This window comes from Myotis brandtii, unplaced genomic scaffold (genome assembly GCF_000412655.1).
Source record: "Myotis brandtii unplaced genomic scaffold, ASM41265v1 scaffold30, whole genome shotgun sequence".
NCBI classification, from domain to species: Eukaryota; Metazoa; Chordata; class Mammalia; order Chiroptera; family Vespertilionidae; genus Myotis; species Myotis brandtii.
Genome location: NW_005361458.1, coordinates 2,324,008 through 2,345,910, shown reverse-complemented (window position 1 = coordinate 2,345,910; position 21,903 = coordinate 2,324,008). Strand labels below are relative to the sequence as shown.

Genomic DNA, 21,903 nt, shown 5'->3' with positions numbered 1-21,903 from the left:
CACCTCCATGAGTGCATGAATTTCATGCACCGGGCCTCTAGTGTTTCCATAAGCCTGGTCACTTGGCAAGCTCCCAATACTTAGAATAAAAATGGAGACTGAAACATTCCCCTATCAATAAATGCTTTTTCCTCAGACAAACCACCTTTTCAACAGTACCTCCTTATACATTAGGACATAAAAAACACGGTGACATAAAGGAAAGCACCAAGCTTTGGGTGTTGTAGCCTTTTGGACCCAGAGTCATTTTATTCCAGTGTTATGACTTGCAATATTTTCAGCAAGCAAACTGAAACAGTGATAGGAATTCATGCAAATAGGCTTAAATTTTGGCTTGTCTTCAAACACTCCATTTCCATAAATATTTTATGCAGGTTTTCATGAGTCTTTTATTTTTGTTAAAAAAAAAGAATCCAATGCATTAACCTCATTATCACTAGTGCACTATTTCAAATTTAAAAGAATGAACATTACTCACAAACTTGGGGAGGAAGAGGTTGGGTACAGTATTATATTTTATTATTTAAAGTACTATAGCTATCTTATCTACCATATTCTGGGACTGTCTACGATACCCTGGAACTGAAAAGAATTTTGTGATCATAAACCATTTTTTTACAGAACAAGGTAAAAAGGAGCGGGGGGTAGAGGACTAGGGAGGGGAAAGCTTTAAGAAGATAGATTTCTCTTCAAAGCATGTTTTGAGTTGTAGAAAGTAAGCCACATTTTCTCAGAAATTTTGCTTTTCATGAATTGGACCCCTTGAGCTGTACTTCAGTACAATAAAACTATTTTAACTTTTATTTTTAAAAAGACTAATCTTTAAAATATGAAGACAAACAGAGTATTCCAGAAGCAGGTCACTACTTTTCAGTGGTACTTCCATTATATGTTACATTGTCAAAGAATTCTACCTAATTGATAAGCACTAGAATTTGGGTGGTGGCTACTTGCAAACTTGCTAGTTAATTTTGTTTCTTCCACATCTATTGACTTTTAGCATGTAATAAAATTTTATCTAAAAATATTTTTAAAAGACAATGTAAAACCAAAAAAAACCCACATCCAATATAATAGGGAGAATTAACTGGTGTGTCACTGGTTGGGCTGGTGTATTATGTAAATGATCTGCTCACAAGCTTATCTCCCCGAGGGCAGGGTAACTGCGGTTCCCCACCACTGACCACCTTGACACATTCCATTTATATTACATTTTCTTTAGGGCTGAAAAAGAACATTGTAGGTTTAGGACCAGCTGCTTCTGTTTAAGCCCAACTGTTTCAGAGCTGCAGCTACATAGCTAAGGTGTGATGTCATCTGAAGGCTGGACATAATATATTCTAACTGCTCCTAAAAGTATATGCATGCCTCCCCTTCTGTGTGCATAATTCCCATGATAGACTGTGTTTTAGAGATGTGCTCAAATACATTGTGAAGCTAACATAAAGAAACCCGTATCACCACACCATTTCCCCATATGAACAATTACTTTGGTCCCATTTTCTTCTGATATTTTTGTGACTCAAAGAATTCAAGGACACACTAAATACTCATGTAAGAATGATAACATTTCTGGTTATACCTACGGAGATGCAGGCTGTCTCGATGTCCTGGACCTATGGTTCTTTCCATCCGTAAATTTCTGTTTCTATATTGGATAAATATGTGTGTATGAAGATAATATATTGATTTAATTTAAAAAGCCACAAGGCAAAGCAGAAATATTTATAACAGAAGCTGAGGCTTCTAAGTGAAGGTTCATGGGGAAGCAGGGAACTGTGTACACAGTTAACTGATTCACACACCTAGATGCATGGAAAAACATACACACACACATAACACAGAGCACAGAGAAAAATGGCGTGCATTACTGGGTAAGATGGCATATGATTCTGCATGCTTAATCATAACAAGCACCAACTGCAACAATCCTTCATGAGCATGGCAGCTTGGTTATCGTGTGGTCACTGTGGACAATCTCTATAGTGCATCAAAACATCTAAGTTGGATTTTTTAATGACAGGCCCCCTCCCCCCAGCAGGAGCAGCCAATGGAGATTTACTGACCTGTCTCTGCTCCGGCGAGAGGGGAAGGCAGCGTTGCAGCCAGCCACCGTGCAGACATGCATCTCTTTTAAGTGAACGTTCCTGTAGTGAAGCTTCACGCTGTAGGAGCTTTTGAAACTCTTCTTGCACACGTAACAGATTTTGGGGTCTGGGCTGGAACACAGGTCGCCTTCTGGGGAGAACTTCTGAGGGCTGCCGTAATTCAGAGAGGAGGCAAAACTTTCGTGCAGGGCCGCCATGCTGGCTCCCCCACCATTGTATAGTCCGTACTGGCTCATGTAAAACATGTCATAAGTGGGATCTGCAAATTCTTCCTTCACCTTGATGATGTCCTGGTGAGAGGGCTCACTGTGGTTCTCGTCGGGCCTCTCACTGCTCATCAGGACCTTTTCGCTCACTTCGCTGTGCATGTGCTCATCCCCTTCCATGGATTCCTCACCTAGTTTGGGCTCTGAAGACTCGGACTCGTTCTCATAGTCCCGCTCAGGTTCCTGATCCTCAGAAGTCATGCTGTCAGCCCTTCTTATTTCAGTCCTTGAAATGCACCGGGACCTGCTGTGCTTAGAAAAGTCCTGCACAGACATGCCTGGACTCATCTCCTCTTGGGAGTGGCAATGATTGTCATGGCTCACGTCATTGACCACAGCTCCAGGGTCATTGGGGTCATCGTCTTCATCGTCAAACTCATCGGCGGTATCGATGATTTCCTTCTCGATCTTCACAGGCATGCTGGACTTCCTGGGCTTCTTCTTGGGGGCCAGGTCGGCACTGGGCTCATGAGTGGCCATCATCACTACTGGCGCTGCTGGCTCAGAGGGTGGCACGGGGTGCTGCTCTATGGTACCACTGGTTGGAATGAGGGGACTGGTCGGGAGGGACGTGGGAGGGCTCACCATTTCTCCTGGAGTGAGTAAACTTCTATAAAATGGAGGAACTGGTTGGACAGTCTTTAGCCCGGAAAACACCAGCTGGCTGGGGAGAGGGTTCTGTAAGACGGGGTCTAGTGGGGGAGTGGTAAAACCCATCGGGGGCCGGCCGGGGCTGGTGAGTGTGAGATTTGATTTTGTACTTGCTATGACGGGGGTGGCAGCTCCTGATGTGGCCCGGATTAAATCTTTGTCTCGGTTATTCCTTAGCATAGGCATGTGGAGGCGAGGGTTAGGGTTTGCACTGTGACGATTGCGGCTTCGGAGGGAGCTGAAGACCATGTTGCAACCTTCAATGGTGCATCGATGTTTGATCTTCAGGTGAACAGCATTATAATGAATTTTGAGAGTACCTTTATCATAGAATGTCTTCCCACATGCGTTACAGAACACTCTTCCTTTCCTAGAGGCTGACCCCATCCTTCTCATCCGGTGGATCCGGAATGAGCTTTTTGGGTGTTCCGTTTTGGTCAGATCACTGACCGGGGCAGAATTCTGAATGGGGGACACGCAGGTTGGCTCGGTTTTGGGCTCCACGTTAGTAATGCTGGTCAGGGCGTTTCTATTGGGAGTCTGATCGTTCTTATAAGGTGTGGGAGATACTTCAGACTCGCTGCTCTCATTATACTCATTCTGAGTTGAAAGGCTGGGTTCCCGCAGCCTCAGTCCTGGTTGCTCTAACAGGAGCCCGTTTGGAGGCAATCCTAGCAGTGGGGCCGAGACTGGGTTTATGTACTGGAATGGAAGCAGAAATGCAAGGCTGTTGGGGATGTTTTCGAAGTGATGAATGCTGGAAGGGTTGCTGTTCTCTAGGTGAGCAAGGAGGCTGGGACTCCTGGTGCGATTATTGCTCTCAATGAAAGTCCTAATGTCTGAGTCTGTCTTTGAAGACGGAACGGCCACAGCCTGCCCTTCTTTCTCCTGAATTGCCATCAGCTCTACAATGGATTTGGTTTCTCCAAACCGCAGAAACTGCTGAAGGGTGATGATTTCCTCTTCTCGAGACATGATGGCCCAGCGGTCCAGCACCTTGCCGGCAGCATCCTAGAGGCCACATCAAAGAAACAACAAAGACAAACACAGAAACTTATTGATTGTGTATAACTATTCAATGGAACTGAAGGTGCTCTGTCTGCTCATGGAACACCAAGAGCAGAAAACAACATGCAGACACTGTTAATAAAAGTCAACCCACCAAGCAAACTTTTCTGCCATGCAAATGTAGTCATTAGAGTCACAGTTAGAGAAACAGATTGAGTTTAACAATGTCAAAACAAACAAAATGTAGGCCACTGGGGCTCTGTGATCTAAAACACCTTCACTACTGCTATTTTAACAATAATGGTCTCTATACTATGCAAATATTTAGCATACATTAGTACAAGACATGAACTCTTGCTGTGCAACCCAGTAAAAAAGCAAAAAATATGGTACCTTAATCCTTATTAAATAATGACACTGTAGGAAGAAATTAAATACATTTTGTGAATTTTATTTCTTCAACACACGCAGACATGACACTGGATTCAACGATGAAAATTCCTTTAAATAGGAGCTATTATGTGAATTTCTAAATAAAAAAGATGAATAAAGTGACATTACCTCCTACACCCCCATTACTAAGCCATATCTATTTTTATTTTTTTAAATGGCTGTATTCTAGTGCCATTTAATAGTGGGCAATTTCATAAGGTAGAGTAAGAAAAAACAGTAACTGTACTTGTCCAGAAAATTGATTGCAATCCTATGATTCAAAGTTTGAGTTAGAATTAAAGTATTTGATTTTTATGCTCTTGTTATAAATGACAGTTACAGATATTTAGAAAGTAAACCTGTGATGGATTTAGATAGAATAAATGTGTAAAAATGTTGTCTCTTAACATCCTCCTCTGATAGCAAAGGGAGTCCACGGAGAATACACATCAGTAATCACCAGACTATGTGTTGTTAAATATACATTAAAAAGCATTTCACACTTTCATTTTTGCTAGTAACTATGAGATTTGCCTGGAGGTAGGACTTACAAATCCTGCAATGTAATGTCAGGCAATCCATTTCAGCATGGATTGAGAGAAATCTACTCAAACACTTAAATAATGACTCCATCACTTTCTAGGGCACGGCTTCTTTCCACCAGGACGGGGCGCTTTGCAACCTTTTCTGAATGACATTTACTCCAACCTTAACCATCAATTAAGAAAGCAACAACAAAAAGATACTTATTAATTGCAAAGAGAAAAATCCCTAGTTTATAATGGAGAAACCTAACAGACCCCACCTTAACTAAGTGATCAAAGCTAACATTACCAGTGATGTATGTCATCACGTACCTTCCGCTATATTCACTGAGAAGGACACATCATTTCTTTTGTGGTTTTCTTGTCAAAAATTTATAACCTCAGTTGAATCATGGGAAAACACTAGATGAACCAAAATTAAAGAGCACTCTACACAACAGTGGCTAGTACTCTTCCAAGTGTAAAGTTTGGAAAGACTTTTTTAAAGACAAAGAAAGGAATACAATGTGAAATCCGAGACCAGAAAAAGGACATTAGTGGGAGAACTAGAAAACTTGAATAGAGTCTCTAGATGAGTTAATAGTATGGTATCAATCCTAAGTTCTTCGTTTCAACAATTTTACTATGCTTATGTTAGATATTAGATTAAGGGAAGCAGGATAAAGGGAATTGTACTACTTTTTCAATAGAAAATTTTCATTAATAGGCAGTTCTACTCAGCCTTGCGATATAAAATTCTCTCTGGACCACAATCATATGGTTTGACCATGATAACCAGTTTGATTATAAGGAGAAATTTGTCATTTATTTAAGTTACTTAAAAAAGAAGCTCTGATAATTATAGGCTATTCCTTATAAGGCTGACTCCTAGCATTCTATTATTTTACATAAAGTGCATGGGTAGGTATGTGCCCCTGGGTGTCCATTCTTATGAATTTTCCAACACAGATGTCCCTCTGTCATCCTGTAGATAAAACCAGCCTTCAGATCAAATGCTCTCATGCAGCTATCTTCTCAGAACAGTCAATATAATAATGTGGGTACATGGTGATCTGGATGATCCTGGAGTCCTGAATTACACATTTTTTTTTTAAAAAAAGTGTCATTCGTAGAAATTAGTCTACCTTAGACTGGTCTTCTTGGGGGCAGGGGAAAACGGTAAGGAAGGAAGAGGGTTGGTGTTGTAGAAATTTTAAATTGTGATTTTTGAATAGATTATCTCATTTGAACCTCACAACAGCTTCCAGAACTCAGTGAATGTTTAACGGATGAGAAACCAGAGGTGAAGAAAGATGAGATGGCTTGTTAAGGTTGCCAAGATGCTGACTTGGGGTCCAGGACTTGCACCCAGAAATTCTGACTCCCAGTTCCCTGAGCACAGTGACTGTTGCTCCGTGACGCCACTTCCCAGGGGAGCGCACTGAGTTTGTGATGAGAAGGTGTAGAGCTTCTCCTGAACAGCGCTGGTCTCCAGAGCACAGTAATGCCCTCTTCCACACCGTTTGTCCTTTCCCATCAAATCCACTCCCTTGACTGTTCTTTTATCAGAACTTTTCACGATGGATTGTTTCTCAGGCTGAAACCCACCCTGAGCAGCGTACAGTCATTTCTTCCTCAGGTTCTTCCCAGGAAGCCTGCACTCAAATCTGCATGTCGATAATGTACTTATACAGCTGCCAGCCGCTGGTATTAACACTGGCCTTCGAAACCATAGCAACTGATCAAACCCACCTGAGGCATCTTCTGTTGTCCCCCTCCTGTCTCCCCTCACCCAGCATGCACAGCAGTCCCATATGGTCTCTCTGCTCTCCTGGCCTGCCAGGATGCCTGCTGCTATTGCTGAAACTGCTGCCTTTCAGTGTCTCTTCTAGTCCAGAGTCGCTGTCTCTGCTAAACTATTTACTTCTGGTGGCAGAGGTCCAGGTAAGCAAAATGCAGAACTTTGTTGGTAGCCTGAGTGATAAAAGAGATGCTTCATTTACAGAGGTAAGAGAAGCAAGCAATCTATACTGACACAAAGGTCCACAAGACATCATTGTAAACAAATGTGCTTGGGAACAGGACAAATATCTACATTAAACACTAAAACGGGAGTCCCCCTGAGAGGGCACTGCCTGAGTCCAGGCTAGATGACATGCTGCTGAAGTTCTTTCCAAAGAAGCTATCGTTCATAGTTGACCAAGATTAGCTAATGCTATCATGTTACTGAGAGATGGAACTGCAGCAAGAAGCAAAGTTGAGTTTCTTAGCAGCATGATGGGTCTGCAAGAGCTATGCTAGGAGTGGCTACCAGTGTTAGCATATCCTTGGATAAACTGGTTGAAGGGAGATAGAAATCATCAAAGGGAAACGAAGGAAGCCCCGGTTCTTTTTTATGTTTGTGACAGAAATAAGCATGGTCTGGTGCAATGGTGCTCCAACAGTGGCTTAAAACTTCTCAGGTAAGGCCAGAATTTCCATGAGTGGTCATATGCTATTCAGCAAGGACCCGTGCCGGTCTGAAGCCCCCTGCACACCCTTTTGTAAAGCAGCCTGCAAATAATTGAGATTAACCATTTGGAATCCTTTAGGACAATTTGATACTGCTGCAACATCTAAAGCCATGATTTTTTAAATAACTTATTTCTATTTTATTTCACTCAAGACTGATTAGGGAGAAACTGACCCTTCCGCACAGACAGTTTAAGAAGTACAGATGTAAAACCTAGGCCCTCTTGCCATGTCAAACTCTACCAGAGTGAATAAGGGCTATACAAAGAATTAGGTATTATCACCGAACAAATAAATGTTAATAAAACAAAAATTCAGTCTGGTAAGCCAGTCTAAATATCCTGACTGCTGACCACCCCCCATACTGGGACACTGCTCTTGGGCATGAATAATAAATTACATAAGTGTATAACTGGACACTTGTCTTTCTCATTCAAGTTTGCAGTCGGTGAGTCAATACCGTTGGGCTTCCCTATTGGTAAACAGAGTTGAGTGACCTTTAACCCTTTACATGGGGAATTGTTATTTACAAAATGAGGATAATAAGATTTACCCTGTTAAGTGAAATGGAAGGTATTATTATTATAAATATTGATTTCCTGCTAAAATAACTGGGTATACTACTAATTAAAAGAGGAGTAACACCAAATAATCCAGACTTATAAACCTGTCTTACTGGGTTCAGAAAAAGTATAAAACACTTAAAATATTTACTTCTAAGCATTTTACATGAAAAGACTTCCTTTTTTTGTATTTCATCAGAACTGTGATTATTGGGAGTAACACCAAATAATCCAGACTTATAAACCTGTCTTACTGGGTTCAGAAAAAGTATAAAACACTTAAAATATTTACTTCTAAGCATTTTACATGAAAAGACTTCCTTTTTTGTATTTCATCAGAACTAGTGATTATTGCTAGGTGCACACCTGGCACCCAGTTCTATATGGCTCTGCAGAGTGATTTTTAAAAGTCTTTTTTTGGAGTAGGATCAACTGCCATGGTTTGAATGGTTTTATTTGAGCCTTTTCTTCACATCAAAGCATCTTACATAACTTGTAGTTTTAAAATCAAAGTAAAGTAAGGCTGATTTTTATTTGGGAGAGAGGGATAGGGAAGGAAAGGATGCAAAGACATGGAAGAAAGATCAGATAAGAAGTTTTGGGATAACTAGACTGTTAGGAGACCTCAAGCCCAGAGACTCCTCAGTCCAAGAAGGATTCCATCTGTGTTGATGGCAGGCTGCTACCGCATCACAGTGCGGAGGAAAAACAATACCTTTTTTTCTGTCCATGCATGGAAATGAGGGAGGAGCTTGTTAAGGAGCTTGAACACAGCAGAGATCTAGGGCCAATTTGCCCTAGCAGTATTCAAATTATCAAGTAGATAATTTGATTCTAAAAGACAGATGCAGAATAACTTAATTTTCTGTTCTAGTACATGAACTTCTTGTCAGTCAAATTTAAGGCATAATTTAAAGGAAAATCCTAAAATGACTAGCCGAAACCAAAAAAAAAAAATTTTTCCCTTTGATATAATTTTAAATCTTTTAATTAAATGACATTGAGCTATAGGGATTGCTAACAACTTAGAACAAAAGCAGAGGTTTATGAGACATCCTTTTTTATTTCATGTTTTTGTACAGTGTGTTATCTTCAGAAATTATTCCATCATACATAACCTTATATTGGCAACTTATGTTCATAACCAGTTTCTTGTTGGAATTTTCTACTCTTTCTCCTTCAGGATTAATTCAAATATCAAGGCAAAAGGAATGGAGTTCAGTGGAAGGTGTAGAAATTACAGAGTTTCAAACTTGGTATGCTATCAGGTAAAATTTAACAGTGATTGCCGAATTGAAAATTGATGAAACAGTGCTAGGCCAGACCTTGAATGTCAAGTTTTTTTTATGTTTAAGTCTTAAGGTTAAACAAATAGTTTTGAGACCTACAGGATGGAATACTACTGGGCAATAAAAGGACTAGACTACTGGTAACCACTACAGCATGGATGACTCTCAAAAGCATTATGCTAACGATGAAAGAAGACAAAGATTCTATCATCCCAATCACATAAAATCCCGGAGAAGTTAACTGAAAGGAGACCAGTGGTTGCTAGGGGCAGAGGGGAAGGGAAAGGAACTGACTGCAAAAGAACATCAGGGAACTTTTGGGGGCGATGGAAATGTTCTGTATCATGATTGTGTTGCTGTTTTTCATATATGTGCTGCGCACTTCAAATTGGTAGATTTTATTGTGAGTAAAGTATTCCTCAATGAAGATGACGCAAAACACTAAATCGTGCAAATTGCATGAAATCTCACACTCATAACTCAACATCCACAACTTGCCCTATTTATAGGCCATCTCACCTCTCACTTCCCACATTCTACTGTGACCAGAATAACACACACACACGTCCCCCATCCTCTTCTATCAGTAGTGTGCACAACAATCCATCGTGACACGGGGAGTAAACGTGATAATTTCTATCTTCTATTATCTAAAAACATAAACCCTGGCTAATATTTTATATATGTGTACTTACAGTATTATATTCCTAATTTAGGACCAGTTTTACATTTATTGGGGCCCAACCTCATATATTTTTACTAAAGGGATGTGTAATAAAAAAGAGTTGGGGGACTGCTTCTCTACAGAGCTAATACTGATATTTAGCAGGCACATACTATATGCATACACGTTTGCTAACACTTTGGGAGAAGCTGATGAGGAGCAGTCAGTTAATTCACCTAACTTGCCTCCACCTGCATTTGTTTTGGCCTCATTGTTAGGTGGACATATGCCAGGATATGACCCAGAAATTAGGAAATATATCATCTAACTGTTGGGTCACCTGAGGAGCAAGTGATAGGCTCAGACCATCATCTCAGATGATACGAATGGGGGCATTCCATCAATTTAGCAGAGGGGGTTGGCAAGTGGAGCGCTCAGGAGTTAGACTTGGCTCTGAGAGCTGAAAGTAGCAGGGGTTCGAGGGAAATACTCTGTGGGAAAAAAGCCTTTGAACACTACACACAGTTTTAAAGAAAAAACTTACAGAAGCCATAAAACTTTCAGTCGTCTCCTGTCCCACTCTCCCAATAGCTACCTAGTTTAAAACTCAGATGGGCCCATATGTAACAAGCGGATACTTCAGCTTTAAAGTGCTTTTCTAAAGTCAGGTCACTTTTGAAACTCTTCCCTTAGCCAACAATTTTAACGGGTGTGGGTGCTCTCCACTCACATCAGACAATTTTTTTTTTTTGCTTTTTTGTTAGATTATGTTTATCTCAAATTCATATGACTTGGCAATCTTAAGTGTGCATGGATCAAAGTTTGTGTGTGTGTGTGTAAGCAGGCAAAAAAGGGAGATGAATAAAAATGGTAAAACAAAAAAGTTCTTATGGAAAATAATAAATTCTGGGAAGTATTTAGGGAAATTTTTAAAGCAATGTTGTGATAATTTCTGAGAAACACTTGAAATTATGTGGGGAAAGAACTTGGCATGCTAACTTGTTTTAGCAAATTTACATTTAAACACATATTTCTTGCAGGGCCCCGAACTAGAAAGATGTACCACTAGCATACACAATGTACATCAGAGCAGTTTGGTTGTATAAGTAAACAAAGTTATTCCATTCTCTATCCACACAGACAGAGCTCTGTAAGTGTGCTTTTCCAGTGTTTCCAGCTAATGTTTCTAGGAGGTCAGCTGAAAGAGCTGCAATATCTGGAGGCAGAATAAAGTATACTCATTTATATCACGAGTGCACCAAATGGTTCAAATTAGACTTGATTAAAAAAAAGATCAACATTTCCTTTTTGTAAGGAGAACCCTACTCAATTTCCATGATTTGGAAATTAGTATTTTGCAGAATTTCTCAAGAGCATCCCTTTACCTTCAACCACTCGTATCCTTGCTTCTTCCTCCCCATTCTAGGAAAGAGGTGTTTGTCCCATGAGAAATAATTGCCAGGGTGTTGCACAGACAGAAAAAAAACCTTCCCCATAAAAACCAAGACTGGAATTTATTTGGTAACATTTATCCATGTGAACAGCCCTTTTGGAGAACAAACATGCTTTCCTTGTCAACCCAAGACTGGCATCAGGCAATCAGCATGCGGACATCAGAGCTACGAGTGTAAATTCGTGTGCTGTGATTACAGGAGCTGATGCCAAACTCAAAAAGTCCAAATTATAAAGAACTGTATTTGAATTATCTTTCCAATTCCCCCTTTATCCCCACAAGGAGAAATGAAGCTACAGGAATAGTCACCATTGGTCACAACGTGAAAGCTCTTAGAAAACTTTGCGTGAAAGAATTTTGTCACAATGAAAACCTTATTAATCCTTGTTAGCTGACATGCTAATAGAGAAGTCTTCTCTCTATAAATACTGTTTGCACATGAAGACTGACTTTAAAAGAGTTCCTTATCATAATATATGTGCATGTACACAAACATGCACATGTACACAGACTACCATTCTTCACTCACTCCTGCTGTACATGAACCTCATTTTATACCCGACTTATTATAACATTCAGAGTGTTCAACCATGGAGAATGGTGGTATAATGAGGTAAGGCATATCAAATTACTTGTAAAAAAAGTACAAAGTTAAAGAATGCCTCTCTTTAGATGAAACTTTAAGTCTGAGGATCGTGGCACCTGACTAACATAGGTAGCAGTGGAAAAAAGCAACAGGGTAATTCTATGTGACTTTTAGGTACCTGCTTTGATTTATTTTTCAATATATAAATTTCTACCATTGCTTTTTCTAATCCACATTTGAGAATATGTTCACAGTGCAAAAGATGGTAATTTTTAAAGAAATTAATGAAGTAAACAATATACTCTCCCAACATGATCACCTGTCTAATCAAAATGCCAGGGCACAGGTTTTAAATGGTTCTTGTGATTCTTAAAAAACATATTGTTTGACTTTTAATAAAAAAAATTCACTTTGTTATACAGTGTTCTTGGTTACGGACCAGATAAGAATATATAATTCGGGGGACTATCCCTTTTTTTCCTCTGTAACTGTCTGTACAGCGTTTTTGCTTTAAAAACTGTGATTGTGATAGATCACTCTGAGTTTACAGCATATTTAATCACAGAAGCTCCAGCTAAGCTCTATTAAAGGCCTGTCAGGATTTCTTCTCTGTGCCCAGGAATTTTAGCTTGTCTAGCTTAAAACCAGCAATACACATTTCCTGTATGGACATTTGTTTGCAAATAAATAAAGCAGGTGCCTTGCTTTGCCACATAAAAAGGAATTTCTGAGGAGTAAATTACTTTCTTCAATGTCTAGAATTTCACTTCAAAGATTCAAATGTATTTTTCAAATTACCTAGCTCCATCCTAAATCAAACCTGAGAAACTTTGAAAGGTCTGATACATTTTAATATTTAATGACAGTACCTTAGGAATCATTTAACTTTCCAAATAGAAAATCTTAAATCCAGTGGATATTCCTAGCATTAGCATACTAACCTTTAATATAAAATTATCTGTAGTCCTTAACTTAAGCATAAAATATCTAACTCGGTACCTATAGGCTAACATAGAATTTGCATATTAAAGTTCCAAATTTTGATTATGCTTAATATAACTTGCACATATTCCCCTTAAAGGAAAATAAAGAACATGAGTGAATGACACCTTATTTCTAGTCTTGGTTTTGTTAACTAACCATCATCTGTGTGACTGCTAAGTCACCCATACTAGCTTTGGCTTTCTCATGGGTGAAGAAAAGAGCCTTGCTAATAAACATTCTAAGCCTTACTAAACCAAAATTCTGTTAAGCTGACTAAAATCCCATTGTTCGACTATCAAAGCCTAGAATCTGGATGCACAAATAATTTTAATTAAAAAATTTTAAACCCTAGACTAATATTTTTCCTTTTAACCATCTTGCATAACCAACTTTCTTCAGAATATATGTATTTATGACAGACATTAGGCCTTTATGGGAGAGCTGCTGTATTATAGTATATTCTGAATGCTTCTCTTGACATGTCTGTCTGGGGCTGCTTATCAGCGACAGGATTAGATGTCCTAATTCTTCTGGGTTAATTTTTACTCCTGGCCAATTCAGCAACCAGCTCAGTAAATACTGTTGCTTGCAAACAAGGGAAAGTGCTCAAGAAAGTCCCCAAGAGGCCTTGGAACCCCCTGGAATCACACCAGTAGAGTGTGTGAACATTCTGCAACTTGAGGCTCAACTATTCCAAAATAAATGTTCTACCTCCATAAACTATCTATATAAATAAGTATCTGTAATGCTCCAGCGGTCTTTGCAGTTCCCCCCAAATAGCAGCATTTGTATATAAGACCTTCTTCTCAATTAAGCCCTTTAAACAGACACCAGTTATTCACTTGGAGATGATCATGGCTGAGATGTCAGAGGGTAAATCATTTTATGGCTCAGGACAGCAAAGGAGCAGTTTGAAATCCTCAGAGAAAACACCAGAAACAGGAGGAGAGAGAAGGATGGTCCCTGCAAGTGGTCTTGTTTTCTTCTACCCTCAGACATAAAGATAAGCCCGAGTCCTCGGACACTTATAAATCTGCTTGCTTTGCAATAAACACAGAGCTCACCAGAGCCCTTTCTGACATGTTTGCTTTGAGGTCTACATTTTCTAGTTTACCTCTCTGTCCATAACCAAAGTTCTGCCGCCGAGTTTGAAGATAGCCTGTGTATATCTGGGGGTCTCTGCTGAAGCTTTACATTTCTAAACATAAATGCCAGAGACCCTCTATAAAGTCTGATAAACAGCAAAAATGAGTGCAATTTTTTCCCTAATGGAAGTGATTTTACACATCAAGTAAGGGCTGAAACCATGGAATAAATTCAAGGCCACAACTTCCAACTGTTGGAAGTTTTTATCTGTGCGGCCGACATTCTCCATTCTGGCATGTTACCAGAGCTTCCAAAGTTTGAATGGAAGATTCTGCTTCACGTATTAAACCGCCAATTACTTCACAACTGAAGCTGATTGAACAACCCTAAGGAACTTTAACATATTCATTAGGATATGAGGGAGCAGGGGTAGGAAGGGACTGAACACCCACTAAGCAGTATCCCATAAAACAGCAAGGATTGAGTATTCCATAAAACACACTGAGGACTGAGTATGTGATTGAACAGAAAGATGTATTGGGAAATTTAACTTTGTTCTTTTCCGGGTATAAGAACGGCCGTACCACACAAAGATTAATTTCCTGCTTTAGCATTCATCAGGGAACAACACATTATTACTTGTAACACATACACAAGGCTGTTGATGGATATACTTTCCTTTGATTGCTCAGATTAAATGTGTTCCTAGCAAAGGCGCCTGCACACACACACACACACACACACACACACACACACACACACACACAAACACACACACACACGGACAATTATAAATCCATGTGTGCATTAACAGTTTGTATTTCTGTATAGTATTTGTAAGCAGCTATCAAGGTGGATATTATACATTATATGTGTCCACAAAGTAGAGATGATGTAGGGTTGGTGGCTGACTGAACAAATATAGATAAACACAGACTAATCAAAGTAGACAATCGATATATGTGACTATAACAAAAAACTCAGAAATTCAACATAAAGGAGGGTAGGAGGGGGAAGCATGCATTACAGAGCACAAGGTAATAACCGTGTCTATATGCCTAATACCCTCTTGTCCCAGCAGTCCTGACTTTCTAAGCAGCCCACTTCTCCACATTAACGGGAGTCATTTGGAGAGCAGCAAACGTGCCATTAGAAGCACTTTTACAAGTGTATATTCATCCACCAATTAGCTTAATGTGGCCGCTTTCTGCATATTTTCTATCCAGGCCTGCACAAATCTTATTAATATTTCCCCCTAGCGCTTTGACAGATTACCTTGTCATTATGCATCCTGGAGCCTTTTAAACAATATGGGTAAACTACTGTTTGTGAGGTTAATGACAATTATCCCCTAATTACTGCGTAAGTCACTCAGTCCACTTTATCTCAGAGGCAGGGCTCTGCTCTATGTATCTGCCATTGTGTCACCCTGAATGAATCTTGTGTTGCTATGTTTATCTGCCATTGCCTTGTAAATTACGCTGACAGAAGAATGAACAAATTACTGCATGTCATCACTTAAATACTGCTCCAGAAATTTTAAAAATGCCTCGACACAGAGCTTGAATTGTGATTTTAGCAGATCACAATGAATAAAAACATATTTAAGGTTTATGTTCCATTTCAAGGCTGATAGCTTAGAATTTGGAGTCACAACAATGGCACTGGAGGGGGGAGGGGGAGTGGAAGGTGAAGAGCAATGGAGGTAAAAGGTAAAAAGGCTGAAAACTGAACTAGTAATGCCAGCTCAACCTCCTGAATGCATTTCCTATTATTTTAATAGCTGATACGGCATCTTTTCCAAGATTTATCAAGTCTAAATCAAATTCAATGGATTAGGCATATGCCATACTCTTCAGCTGTGATCTTTGTGTGTGTGTGTGTGTGTGTTACTTATAACCAGTCTAGACATAAAACGCAGAATCTATGTAATTCAGAAAGGTAATGTAATAAAGACCACCATTTAAGCCAATTTCATTGATGACTTTTTAAACATTATTAAACAGGTTCAGAAACACTGTTTTTCCAAAATTTCATTTGAAGTTGTTTAACAATGTTTATATCAATGAAATTTGTTTAGTTCATTGCGACACTGGGGTGACTACATCTGCTCTGATACAATTTATAGGGAAAATAGGACAATATGAGTTTCTTAAAATAAAAAGACAGATTCGGTCAACTGCAAATAATCTGAAAGAATTTTTTTTAATCAGAAATTTATGATTCTGCAGACTACCAGGTAAATAAATGTTTGCATGAGAACAGACAGAAACACCTGGCTTCCTAAGATGACTGCCATTGAGTCAGTATCTTAAAAAACATTTTGAAATGTGAAACATTTAAAATGCCTCCATTTAAATGACACCGAGGTGGCTAATAACTGGCAAGCATAAGTAAAGGGGCCACACCAGGCTGAAGAATGACTTTCAACTCTCCATTAGTCGGACATGTAGAAAGCGTACATCAAACCGCTTGACGGCAGCCACGAGTTTGTAAGGGAGGGCGAAGGGCATGGATGATAAAGCTGTTTGGCGGAAGCATGCATGCACCCACATACAGTACCTCTTGATGCACTCGCTGAACAGGCTGGAAGAAAAAGCTGCAGTGAAGAGAAAGGAAAACATGAAAGCCGGAGTTGACAGGCCTACCCAGGGGCTTCGTGGATGCTCCACACAACCCCTAGGGCTCCTTCCAATCCCCAAAGACTGTAGTGATTTTAGTATCTGCCCTGCACTCAGTCAGTGCAACTTCAGCCCAGCAGGGGCTGCAGGCAAAAATCCAAGCCCCAAACAATGCTCTCTTCTGTGTGTTGGGCTGCAGTTAAGACTAGTTAAGACTAACATCACTGTGACAACCACTAAGGGGTTAAAATCTTTCCTGACCTTTCTATTATCATTATTTTTTAAGATTTATCTTTATTGTTGAAATATTACAATAAAAGTTTTCCCTGACTTTTAAAAAACTATTTAGGCTATCTATGGACATAGAACCGAGGACAGTGAATTTATAAATCATTAATTCTCTTTTTCTTTTAACATTGGACTCCATTGCCTTTTTCCTTAATTAACCTTGCTAATGGGATAGCCACTCTGCTAGGTTGGGAGTGGGGAAGACAATGATCATTTAGGGAAGATAAATTCTTGGTGTCACCTCAAAACAATAGAACAAATAATAATTTCTTGAGTTTGTGAAGTCAGTGCTGGTTACAGAAAGAAAGACAGTCCTGGAAGTACCAATATGAATGCCAGCGGGTACCTGGGTATCAGTTAACAGATGAAGACGGCCAGTAAAACAAACCACAGGATCTCCTTATTCACACACTTTATACACTTTCATCAAATTTCCAAACACCAAGACTGGGCATATTTCCCTCCCCTCCCTAACAAACTTTCAGTGGCTCCCTAGTGTACACAGAATAAATGATAAAGTCCCTTACCTGGCATTTGAAGTCCCCTCAATATAAGCCCAAAGTACCTTTCCAACATCATCTCCAACCCAAATCTCTAAAGCTCTAGCTACAAAGCCTACTTGTCATAAAAGATCCCGAGTACAGCAAGCTCTTACCTGCTTCTGAACACCCCCCTGCCATTCTGACACAATCATTCTCATCCTCGAGGCACAATTTAAATGAACCTCTCTGTGAAAGGGTCCCTATCCTTCCCATTTCCTTCCTGTCCCCACTCCCAGCAGCAACGACCCGCCCCTTCGGCCACTTGCTTATACTTCTGTCATGTATGTCTCCTTATTTCAGGATTATTGTACTTTATATCTCCACTGCCAAGATGAATCAATACTGAACGAATTCTTTAATACTACGAATGTAGGACTGGGAGGCAATTCACGGGCCATCTACTGCCACCTTTTTATTTTACAGATGAGAAAATTAACAAATAAGTATCTTGCCCAAGATCAGGAAGCTAATGTGTGCAGCTGACTTGGAAGAAGCCATCTAGCTCCCCTGACACAGTCTTGTGCTTTTCCCACAATGCCATCCTTCCCTCCTGGCATAATGAACGCGGATCAGGAAAGAGAACATGCACTCTATAACACTGCCACCCCTGGACTTGAGAAGATTACAACCAACAGGGACTCTCTTCAACCCCACACTAATCCTACCAGAGAGGCGTCTTTCCCTAAACTGAACTGCCCTCCTGAACATCAAGAAGGTGTCCAACAGAAATGTGAGGTCATTCCCAAAGACCACTCACTCATTACTAGTATGCTGGGGTGAGAAAAAGTTGAGAACCACGGTTTAAGAAAAAAAAATTAATTTAGTCTTCACTGTTCTGCAGCACACCCTTTTTTTTTTAAATACCAGAAAATTATCTATTGTTCTTGAAAAATGCTTTTGGCAATGACATTACATTTATGTGAAAATTCTCTGGATCAAAGTTAAATCCTAGTATACAAAGAACTAGAAAGCAAAATGCAACAGTGTCTCTCACATGGCTGGAGTTCTGAATATGCCTATGAGTGAATAAGTAAATTAGCCTGTTTAATATTAGACACAGAAATAATAAATCACTACAGTTACAAATATGTTTGTATAAATACTTTCTACCTTCATTTTATCTTCTGCAAATAACTTTATATTTATCAATTCCTGAATCCTCATCTGCTCTTCCCACAATCCCACTATTTCTCATTTCTGTTTGCATATGCTCCATCTCGTTTATGAGGAAAACTTCAATTCACGGGTTTCTTTAGGGATTCTTCCTGTAAACCAAATAACTAACCAGTTGCTCAAAAAAAAAAAATAACTGTTATCTGAATTCTGAAAACAAAACAAAACAAAACAAAACATGAAACAAAACCTGAAACACACAAAGGCATGGAGGCCTAATTTTTTACTGAAATGCTATTTTCAGGCTAAAGGACTGCTTTAAAAAATATAGTTTCTGTGCCTTGGTTTTCTCATATATAAAATGGGATAAAAATAGCCACACACTAGAGCTCTGAGGATTAAAGAAAAATAATAATGCTTACACTTCACTAGCCCTTTACAAGGAGCCAAGAAGGACACTAGAAAATTCATTCATCTATACTCAAATCAGTTTTGAGGTACTACTATCAAACTTACTTTACAGGTGAGGAAACTGAGGTGCATCAACTTTGAGTAACTTGCCTAAGGTCATAAAGCTAGTAATTTTTGAAGCCAGGACTATTCACACCAGCAGTGTGAGTCTAGAATTATATTGAAATGCCTTACACAGAAGGCATTCCTGCCTGCCCACCCCAACTCCAGCCTCCATCAATGTCCTCTCCTGCTTTCTCTTTTCCCACTATTCTTGTTAAATTCAGGCCTGAAAGGATGTTTCCTTTGACCTATCCCTTGGTTAACTCACTTGTCCAGTCACATACCTGTCTCCTTGCACCTGTTCTCACAAGCTTAGTGCTGACCCACATTACTTCTAACTGGGTAGTTTCAATTATTCCTCATCCTTCCCATTTACACTGGCACCCACTCACATCTTTACTACATGCTGAAGCCAAGTTGCTCTTCCTGAAGTACACCTCTGATCACAACCCCTCCCTCCACACTGAACTTTAATTGTTCCCCTTTGCTAAATGGTTTAAGCATAAATTCTTCATGTTGGCATTCAAGAACTGCCCCCGTCTTGCTTTTAAGTCTCATCACTTTTATAGATATTTTGAGATTGTAGCTGAGCCAGACAACTCAACTCAGTGAACACACTATACTTTCTCAGCACCATGTTTTTGTTTACAATGTCCCTTCCACTTGGAATGTCGTTCTAAACTTTCTGGAGGCCCACTACTGCCCCAGGCCCATGTCTCACATATTACCTCGATCATAAATCCTGTGATTTATTCAGAATGCCCATCTATTTTTGTGTGAATTTAAAAAACATATTCCACTCTATCTAGGTCACATGCAATCTGAAATAACTCCTTAAAATATAACCAGACCCTTGAGTTTAGAGGCTCCTGAACACTTATTTGTTCAGGAGCAACTAAAATGGTGCCTCACACACATTTTTAACAAATTATGCTGTTTTACCTAGTTCATTTCTGTTGACTCTGACCACGTGTCATATGTAAACCCAACTAGGTTCTTCAAACAAATGCTCACTAGATTTCTAAAAGCAGCCAGTGTGAATCTAAAACATAAGTTGTCCAATGTCTGGTTAGGCAGTCAAATTTGCAAATGCAGATATCTAGAAGTTTTATATTATGTGTTTAAGGAATAAAAATATAAATATTTTCTTATGCAAGTAAAAACTCATTTTTTCTCAAAATATTTTAAAACCTTGGTTGGGCCTATGCTTCCAAGTTCATTTTATTATAGAACTAGAGGCCTGGTGCACAAATTTGTGCAAGGCTGGGGTGAGGGGGGGCAATCATGGACGGGACTGGCTGGGGGGGGCCACGGGGTCGAACTCCCAGTTGAACTCCTGGTCGAACTCCTGGTCAAACTCCTGGTTGAGGGGACACTTTGCATATTAGCTTTTATTATATAGGATTGTTTACAGGTGTAGGGGCAACTAATTAAATTTTCTAAAATGCAAAATAAATGACAAAAGAGAAAAAGTGGCTGTCAGAAAAACAGGCTAAGAGAAAAATAAATTTAGGGACGAGGAACTAAGTATTAGAAAGGAATCACAAAATTGCAAATGTGGGATATAAATATACCTTTAAAATTCAACAGACTAGAAATAATTTGCACTTGTGGCCAATAATAAATTACTCAGTGTTAAAACTAAATATTAAAACATTTAAAATAATTTAATTGAAACAATAAAAAATGGCCAGGGTAGTAGAGAAATCTCTTTTCTAGATTTGATGAAACTAAAATGGCAATGAGAAACTGAATACATAGGTATATGAAAGTCTCATAGGTATATGAAACCAGAGTGGTCCATTTTGAATATATCAACTTAATTCTTAATAGGAGCTCAGGTTGTGTACCAAAAATAAAATTCTCAGGATGGGAAGAAAAAAGCATAGAAAATAAATGCATATGAAATGTATTGAAAAAGAAATATTAAAGATGGCCTTTCAGTCATCTAAGCTATCTACACTAATAAAAGAGAAACATGGTAATTAGCATACGACCGCTACCCTTCCCATTGGCTAATCAGCATATCCTTATGCAAATTAACTGTCAGCCAAGATGGCGGCCGGCAGCCAGGCAGCTGGAAGCGAGCAGGGAAGCTCACTTGCTCCAGTGACTGCAGACTCCAACGTTCCCTGCCTGACTTGCCGGCCTCTGAGTTGCAACTCTAAGCAACTATGTAGTAGCTAAATGTAGTAGCTAAACAAAACCCCAGAAACCAGCTTTCAGCCTGCCGGGATCTCAGAGCTGAAGTTATACATTGTTTTGATTATAGAACAGCAAAAACCAGATACACGAAGCCTCAGAGCAAGAGCCAGAGCTAAAGCTGGCCCAGAATAAAATAAAAAAAAGAGAAAAAAAAGGAGCGGTTGGGAGCTTCAGTCAACAACCACCAGCCTGAAAGCAGCCCTCAGCCCCTCACCCAGACTGGCCAGGCACCCCAGTGGGGACCCCCACCCTGAAGGGTGTGTGACCAGCTGCAAACAGCCATCATCCCCTCATCCAGGCTGGCCAGGCACCCCAGTGGGGACCCCCACCCTGATCCAGGACACCCTTCAGGGCAAACCAGCCGGCCCCCAGGCCTCTATCCTATATAGTAAAAGGGTAATATGCCTCCCAGCACCGGGATCAGCGGAGCCGCGAGGCCTCCTGGCACTGGATCAGCGTGACAGGGGGCAGAGCCCAAACCCCCTGATCGCCCTGC

At 39.8% G+C, this 21,903-nt stretch overlaps 1 protein-coding gene across 5 annotated transcripts in view; it reads right to left on the bottom strand.

Annotated features, from left to right (window-relative positions):
• The window catches only part of BNC2 (basonuclin 2), a 296,688-nt gene that overhangs the window by 14,054 nt on the left and 260,731 nt on the right, over positions 1-21,903 (bottom strand). For 3 of the 5 annotated variants that reach the window (XM_005869592.2, XM_005869593.2, XM_005869594.2), the window contains exon 6: positions 2,067-4,036. In XM_005869592.2, the coding sequence (XP_005869654.2) occupies positions 2,067-4,036 (1,970 nt within the window). Of the gene's footprint in view, positions 1-2,065; positions 4,037-21,903 lie in introns of all 5 variants that reach the window. The other 2 variants (XM_014542368.1, XM_014542369.1) reach the window with 1 other exon arrangement.